The sequence below is a fragment of the Apaloderma vittatum genome, unplaced genomic scaffold, assembly GCF_000703405.1.
Source record: "Apaloderma vittatum isolate BGI_N311 unplaced genomic scaffold, ASM70340v1 scaffold17573, whole genome shotgun sequence".
Taxonomy (NCBI): Eukaryota; Metazoa; Chordata; class Aves; order Trogoniformes; family Trogonidae; genus Apaloderma; species Apaloderma vittatum.
In genome coordinates, this window is record NW_009706633.1 from 73,122 (window position 1) to 81,124 (window position 8,003).

The 8,003-nt window shown below is 45.1% G+C and overlaps 1 protein-coding gene across 1 annotated transcript in view; it reads right to left on the bottom strand.

Moving 5' to 3' along the window:
- Window positions 1–1,537: 1,537 nt before the first annotated feature.
- MCF2 (MCF.2 cell line derived transforming sequence) overlaps window positions 1,538–8,003 on the bottom strand; it is a gene marked incomplete at its 5' end in the record, with an annotated part of 18,889 nt that continues 12,423 nt past the window's right edge. The window contains 2 exons of the mRNA XM_009865878.1: window positions 1,538–1,943; window positions 6,551–6,651. Of these exons, the coding sequence (XP_009864180.1) occupies window positions 1,903–1,943; window positions 6,551–6,651 (142 nt within the window). The remainder of the gene's footprint in view (window positions 1,944–6,550; window positions 6,652–8,003) is intronic.

Genomic DNA, 8,003 nt, shown 5'->3' on the forward strand with positions numbered 1-8,003 from the left:
ATAGATTTAACAGATTTTTTTACAGGTACATATACAATACAGTTCATTTAAACTTGCCGTCAGAGAAAATTCTCTGCTGTAATTTATACAGATACATGAAGAGCCTAGTTCAACAGCATACTTAAGGTAACATACCATGTCGTGTGCAAAGTTCCAAATGTTAAAAATCTCAGACTGTACATTCAGATTTGCAGAACTTGTCAACCTCATAAATTAATAAAAGCTTAGGTTTAAAACTATGGAAGACAAAAAAGATTAAAACCATTTAATATGCAATGTGTGCTATGTTTGAGACAAATATTTACACTTGTACCTCAAAATGTGTACAGTTACCACAAGAATCGTTACCACTACAAACAGCCCCAACAGTAACTTAAGAGACTCCTAATTTTCCACCTAGTAAGTGCACTGTAACCAATTTTAAAGTAGATAGAGACAACCTTCAGTGACTCAAAGCCGTTCTGCTGTGATTGCCAGTGGCTGAAGAACACGGGAACTTTCTAGGTCTTGCACCGTTGCTCAGTTCAGACTCAGTCGGTCACGTTTTTGGGTGTACAGGGTGGTTATCTGCAATTAACGGCCACCCAACACCAGAAACGCCCACCAGTGTGGTGGGAGCCCCCAAGCAACCACAGCCATCACCTAGTTCAGCAATTCCTCTGTACAAAAATGGTCACCCCCCCAAAAAAATAAATAATAAAATACCCCAGCGTGTTTTAACTTAACAACTTGCTACTGTGTCTAAGAATCCATGGTTCACAAATCAAAGTCGGATCGAAAAGGTCCCTCTTCAGTCCATGTATGAAACGTTTTGTTTTGACAGGACAGAGCAAATTCACTACCGCATGCACACTATTAACCCTGCTCTCACCACAGTCAGGTGCTCCTTGCACACATCTGCTTAAAAGTCAAATCACCTGCACCTATGTTCTACAAAAGCAAAACCAGACAAAGAAACACAAAATTAAATTATGAGTGTTCCATTCTTTTTTTTTCTTTCTCAGAAGTTCAATAGGTACATTTTTGCTTAAGATGCTGAAAAGTACAGTCTTATCACAAGAACATCCTTAGTGCAAACATGGACATTTAACTTGGATTTATGGCACGTGTTCCAAAAGTACATACATTTAATGTAAACTTCAACACTTGCTAGATACAGGTTTCAGCCTTGGGACACTTTGGGACCCTAAGGGATTGGCGACAACCCTGAGTTGTCAGTGTGACCTGATCCAAACCTCACTGAAATCACTGGGGCTGACGGCAGTGGGGCTGGAGTCAGGCGCTAAGTGCAAAAAGAGGATCTGGAGCATTATTGCATCTTCGCACGCGAGTCAGCCAGATGATGCTCTTACAGAACATTACATTCGCACAGCTCAAGTAGGTGTTTAAGACAAATCCCATTTGTCAAATCAATTAAGCAGGACATACAGCTTCTTTGTTTGATTTTTGGTTTGGTTTTTGTTTGGCTTTGTTTTGTTTTGTTTTTGGTTTACCAAAACTCAACCCTTTAATTGCAACTTCCAGCAGTTGTCAGCTAATAAGCAGGTAAAGCCTTCAACCTGTAGAGGAAACTTCAAGCATCTAAACAAAGTGTCAGGAAACTGTAGTGTACTTCTCTGATGAAACATGATGGATGTCATGGAAAAACAGCAGGTAAAAATAATAAAATACTGTACTTTCCACAGGAGAAAAAAAAACAGAAAGAGCGGAGAATGGCTTCCTTTATGACTATGAGAAGCTGCTTAGGACCCCAGTCCCGTTCAGTGCAGATGAAGCTGTGGAGGTCTGTGAATGTGATGAATAGTACAGGACAACTCCAACTATTGTGCTATTTCTCTGTAACACTTAGTTGAAAGCTTCCAAAGAGCATCGAAAATAGGATGCTGCTAGTTCACCCTTATTTCAAGGGGAACTAAACTTTCTCGTGTTACACAGGGCAGCATCTATAAAGTAATGAAGAATGATGTTAATATTAAAGCATCTTATTCCAAGAAACACATTGTTCCCTGTAATCATGTAACATTTGTATAACATCCAAAAAAATAAGTGCACTCCTGCAGTTCTCCCTAAAAGCTGAACTCCCACCAGCTTCAGTGAGAGCCTTGTCTAAGGCAGGACCACAGGGTTCAGCTCATTTCCATCACCTAACACTTGATTATCACAGCGTGGCCAGCTGATCTCTTCTCTGGGCTCCTTATTTTGTCAGGCTCAAAATGATCTCCTACAGCACTACAAAACAGCTGTTCCGTCAAGCTGGCTGCCATCGCTGGTTGTAGGAGAAGACCCTGCTTTATGTTTCAAAGGCCAAAAAGAAATCGACCCTGCATAAACAGAGAAGCCTGTGGCTGCAACCATTAAAGTGCGTGAGTAATAGTGCAAAGTGCCCGCAAAGCTACCGGTGGCATTTTTAAACAGAACTTGGGCAAAACTGGCACGTTTCAGCTAACGCACTGCGAGAGCTCAGCCATGTGCAATACCCTTATTGGGCAGATTCAAACCATGCGGCTGAGGAAACCGCGTAAATAAAGGGTTGCCTCAAGCCCATCACAGTCGAGAGGATGATCCCCACCGCCCTGGGCAGCAGGAGCAGAGGACACAAGAGCTTGGCCCTCAGCAGGGGAAACCTTTGCTCAGCTTTATTGCATGAAGAGCACATGCAGGGGGATCCCCTTAAGGCTTGGAAGAGGTAATTTGGGGCATTAAAACAAGCTATGGGAGGGTCTGGTGCGTAGAACAGGAGGCTGTATCCTCCTCAGCACAAGTGGGTGGGTGCGCCTGCCCTGGCGCAGAGCATCCTTCCACGCTCCCTGCCTCCGGGCTCAATCCTGCCATACCGCTTTTTGGCTGTTTAAAAGAACTTGAGGATTGTAGCAATACTTATTCTATAAGTAAAGGCTTTTATTGCTGCTTCCATTTTTCATCTGCACCCCTTTTTTTTTTTTACTTCAGGCTACTCTATTTCGTGCTCCTTCTAAAAGAAATCAGGCTCACGCCACCTCCACGCAGTGAGGGGAAATCGGACGCTCGCCCTCCTCTTTGCGCAGCTTTTAAAGGTTGGGTAAAAGAAAAGCTGAAAATGCTTTGGCCCCATGTTGTTCCGATGTCAAAATTGGGAGCAAACACCAGTATTTGCTTTCGCTTGCATCTGTTTACCACGGCTGAGAGAAAAGAAGGGCAGGGACCGAGCTTAACCTCAACAGGAGGGGAGGCTGTGCTGTGTCACTGAACCGAAAGCAAGTCATGCATCTGTTTTGGGCTGCAGCAAGGGCCTCGTTTGTGCTGTCCCCGCTCTCTGTTTGCCACAAAGCGGGTGCTGCAGCGCAGCTGAGAGGCGAGATGCCTCTTCCTTCACCGACACAGATGCTGTCAGTGCTGTAAGTCACGATCCTTGACACGTCAGCAACCAGGGGACTCACGGAAATGTCTTGTCCCCCGCCCCACCATCGAAGACGAGCTGGGATTGTAGTGCTGCAGCCCTCGCCTTCCCCAAGATGTGCAATTTGCTCAAGGGAAATGGAGATAATCTTGCAGCTCCTTGTTAATTCATATAAAAGTCAAGTCAGTTGACCAGGCAATGCCTGACTGCTTTAGCAAGGCAGCTTAAACTGGCAGCACGGGAGTAAATCTCAGCAGCAGCTCTTTTCTGAATATTGCTTTTTCAGACCAGAATTCTCTCCAAACCCTTTCCTTTTCGAGACCTGGGTGTTATTACCTGCGATACAAAACTACTCCTACGGCACATGTGAAGGAATCCACCGCAGATTTGCGCAGCGGACAGAATACATCTATTCAGAAGCAAGCAGCAAGGACTAACCTCAGAAATTATAGCTAGAGGCACACCAGAAGGAAAATTGGTTTTCAAAATGACCTTTCTCTCAAAAAGCCTCCTGGCTTATATCCAGGCTAAGAATCACAAAGGTTTAATATGGTTTCTCACACACACCCCTTTGCAAAAGAAGATTTGGGTCAAAACACTTGTTTCATCAACAGTCGCATGCACTGGCAAGAGTAATCACTCACCTATATGGAAAATTACCTACGCAACCACACGAGGAACAGAAGACAAATCCTCTGTGGATTGGTTTGGGTGCTGCAAGCTCAGCTTTGCACACCGACTGTCCCTCGGCAAGCCGGGTGCAGGAAGATCTGCAGAGCTGGCAATGGTAAGGGAAGGGGCCCTGACCAAATACCAGATACCATCTGGTATCTTCAAACGGGCAGCAAAAAGTTCCCTGTCACTCCATTATCATTTGTACTGGTCTAATACGGGAAAAATTAGCAGGAGGGGAGAGGAACAGCTTGTACGTGTGCACGTATCAGCCGTCCTTTGGTGTGAGGTTTTTGTTAGGGCCACAGTGTAAATTTAACAAAAAATGCTAAGGTAAGGGAGTCATTTAATCTATCCAGCTAAAGACTTTGCGGGGCAGGGGGGGGAACCCCAAAAAATCCCAACCCAAATCCTAGACTTTTACAAATTCTAGTTATGAAAATCAGTGATTGAAGATATATTTTTATTTTCTGTGGTGACCTGGAGCTGAGCAGTAACAGAGGCACTACCCCTTGTGAAGGACCAGGAGTGCCTCTTCCCCAGCTCTGAAGCGACTCCATGCTCTAAGCATTTTGGGAACCCAAAACATGTTAATCAAGTTTATTCTGCTTACATGCAAACCAGCATTTCAGCTTAAGCAGCTAATAATATATGAGGGTTATGGTGCTCCCTTCTGCCCCTACTTTGCTCTACAAGCCTGGCTGCCTAATTCTCCCTCTACTATACTGGAGCAAGAGCTCCATCTTCTGAAGAAGCAGAAAAGAGCTCAATCCTGACCACGTCCCTGAGCACTCAGTGGTACAGTCTCCTGCAGCATAAAACGACCAGTCCAGAGAAGAAAGAGAACTGCTAAATGCAAAGGTGCTGTTTGAAAATCAGTTTTTCAGAGTGCAAGTACATTATGGCTATAAGGACACGCCACTGAAAAGCGCTAGGAATAGCTCTAGGAAACGGCAAGAAAACACCCTACATCATCCTACAACACTGCCTGGAGTGTGTGTAAAATTAGAATCATGCCCAGAGACTGCATACATGATCAGCAACTGCGAGAACAGAGTAAAACTTCAGAGGGCAAACAGAGCCTCAGCGCTGTGATGAGACCCTGGCGGCAAGACTGAGAAGCGGCCGGGCAGCAGTGTGAGACTTGCAGGAGAGGCTTTCTGTGGTTTTTGCCTCGTGAAATTCTCCTTAGTTTGTACTCAAGTGACTTCTTTGAACCAGCCTGGGGCTGCAAGTCTCTAGGCTTTGGGGGATACGATCAGTGACAAAGCAAACCGGCGTTCCCAGTTTGCTGACACCCTGTCTTCAGGATGCTTTTATGGCTGGAGAAACCTCCCACACGGGCTGTGGTCCAGCACCCGGTGGGCTGCGATAACCTGAATTCCCAAAAAACCAAACATGTGGTGCTCCAGAGTGGGAGCACGCCAAGGGGAGTCCTCTCAGCTGGACTGCTTGCCCTCAACAAGCTGCCCCTTACGTGAAGTCAGAAAACCTCCAGACTGTGAGATCTGACTGCCCTGCAACAAAGGGGATAAAAAAATACCTTCCTGTATAGGAAAGACTTTTCCGAAATGTACTGGAAAATCATCAAGACCTGACTGGAATTGTAAGCCTTTTACGAGGTTTCCTTCATATTCATCCAAACAATAGATTTTGACAAAGAGGAAGTATTAAAAAAAACCCAAACGTTTGCAACATTTGTTTTATATGGTCATAACTGGTGGATTCTTTTTCTTTTTTTTCTAAAGGACTGTGGGTTCCTGAGCTACTCCCATCACAAACCCTGGTCTCCCATTTCCAGTGGACACTATGGTGATGAGGCAAGGCATGGAGCGGTGATGCTGCGAACACGGCAAGGGCGACAGGCTGCTCTTAAGGCATTTTCTTGTGTCATCTGTTACGTTTCCCTATCTATTCCTATGTATATTTACAGCTAGAAAATGAGAAACGTGATTCTGGAGACTAGAAGCCTTCTGCTGAAACCTGGTAACCTGTTCATAAATTTTATTCTAGCAAAGGATTAACAAGCAGGCAGCAGTGAGGGCAAGAGAGAGGCTGCAGAAATGAAGTATTGCCTTGAGAGTGCCGGGGGTCAGGCCTCGGTGTCTTTTGCAGCAGGAGGAGATTTTGCCTAGGTACCTCCCATTCGCATGGGGTGTGAGCTACAGCAGCCAGCAGGCACAAGTCCCGGGAATCCCTGGTCAGACTCCGTCTCTTCTCCCCGATCTTCTACCCAGTGCTCTCGCAATGAAATCTACGTTTTTAAATGCTTGGTTTTAATTTACTAGTGCCTAAAGTCACAGAAATGTCTTAAGGTGCTAACAAACCAAAAAAAAAAAAGCTTAATTCACTACTTTTGCAGGCTTTTTGGAGTAGCTGCTTTCTCTTTTTTTTCCTGCAGGGGTATACGCAGCCAGATTTAGTACATCGAGTGTAACGCAAATGGCTTAAAAGACCTGATCAGAGTTATGAAATATTTCTGCTAGGCGAGTTATATGATACCTGTGACTTTGGCATTCCGAAATCTGCAGTCACCGACTACAATCTGCAGACTGTGGACAGGAATCCAGCCTTCTTTTCTTCTGTTTAGGTTTTTCACCAACCTTTGAACGACAATGGCATTTGTAAAGGAAACAAACCAACACAGGAGCAGTTTGATACGGGCACACTCTACACAAGTGTCAGTGCAACCAACAACTTTTTCAAACCAAGGCAGCATTTTAATAGGAGCTGGGTATGCATTTAAACTATTCTTCCCACCTAGATTTAGGAACTTAATTAAAAAGCCTACATCGGGAGCACAGGTGCCTTGGGCCCCTCTCTAGCCAGTGGAGAGAAGCTGGGCTCTCCAGAGCCTGAAACCTCTAGAGACGCCAGTTTTCCTCCACTGACTATCAATGGAGCCAAGGGCAAGTACTCCCCTCACTTCTCTGCTATAGAGCTAGACTGGAAGGACAGATTTAGTCAGGGTACTATAAGTAAATTCAAGTCAAGATTTAGGCAGCTGGAAATACTCATGCTTATAAATGACATCTTTTTGTCTTGCTCACGCAGTGAAATTTTTGCTGATAAAAAATTTGGCATGAGAAATCTTTGTCTGGCACTGGGCAAAATCGACATGAGACGTGTGGAGCAATCAGCAAGACTGAGATGCTTTGCATCTTGCTTTTGCTAACAACAAACTGGATTTTCCAAAATGCAGTTGGACTAGATGACCATTGTAGGTCTGGTCTATCCTATCCTATCCTATCCTACTCTATTCCATTCTTACTCCTATTCCTACTCCTATTCCTACTCCTATTCCTACTCCTATTTCTATTCGATTCCATTCCATTCTATTCCATGTGCAAGGGCTGTTGATGTCAGCCAGGAATCTTCCAGGTGGAATTTGTGTCTGTGTGCCTACAGGCTAGTGCCTGCACAAATCTGAACCAAATTCCTGTTAGCATCACCCTCCCCACACCCCGAACAAGGCTCTCTCCTGCGGAGACCCCGGGACTGGCTGACAACAGCTCGTCAGAAATCAACATGGACAGGACACGCAGCCAGAAAATTCAGCCAAATTGCTGCAAAAATCAGAAGAGTGTACGTTGCCCTCTGAGACAAGAAGACTAATGGTTCAACAGGCAGGAAGGCTGGTTATGGGGGCTTCCCAGGCAATGCCCCCAGCTGTAAGGAAAGAACCAGCTGTGAAGAGTTGTCTTGCGAGCCACAGCTCAAAACACGACAGATTAACCATGCAACACTTGTACAGCTGTTTGAGGGAGGAAAATGTCTGGCTATTACTCAATATTGCTATTATTAAGCTCAGAGGAACAAAGCCAACAGCTGAGCTGGGGTGGGCAAACAGCTCTCACTCAAAGCATCGTCTGATGAGGAAAGTGTGGCAAGAGGGGCTCTGAAGATGTCAGGAAAACGCAGCTCGCCCAGACACTCATGGCAAGGGAAAGACTCA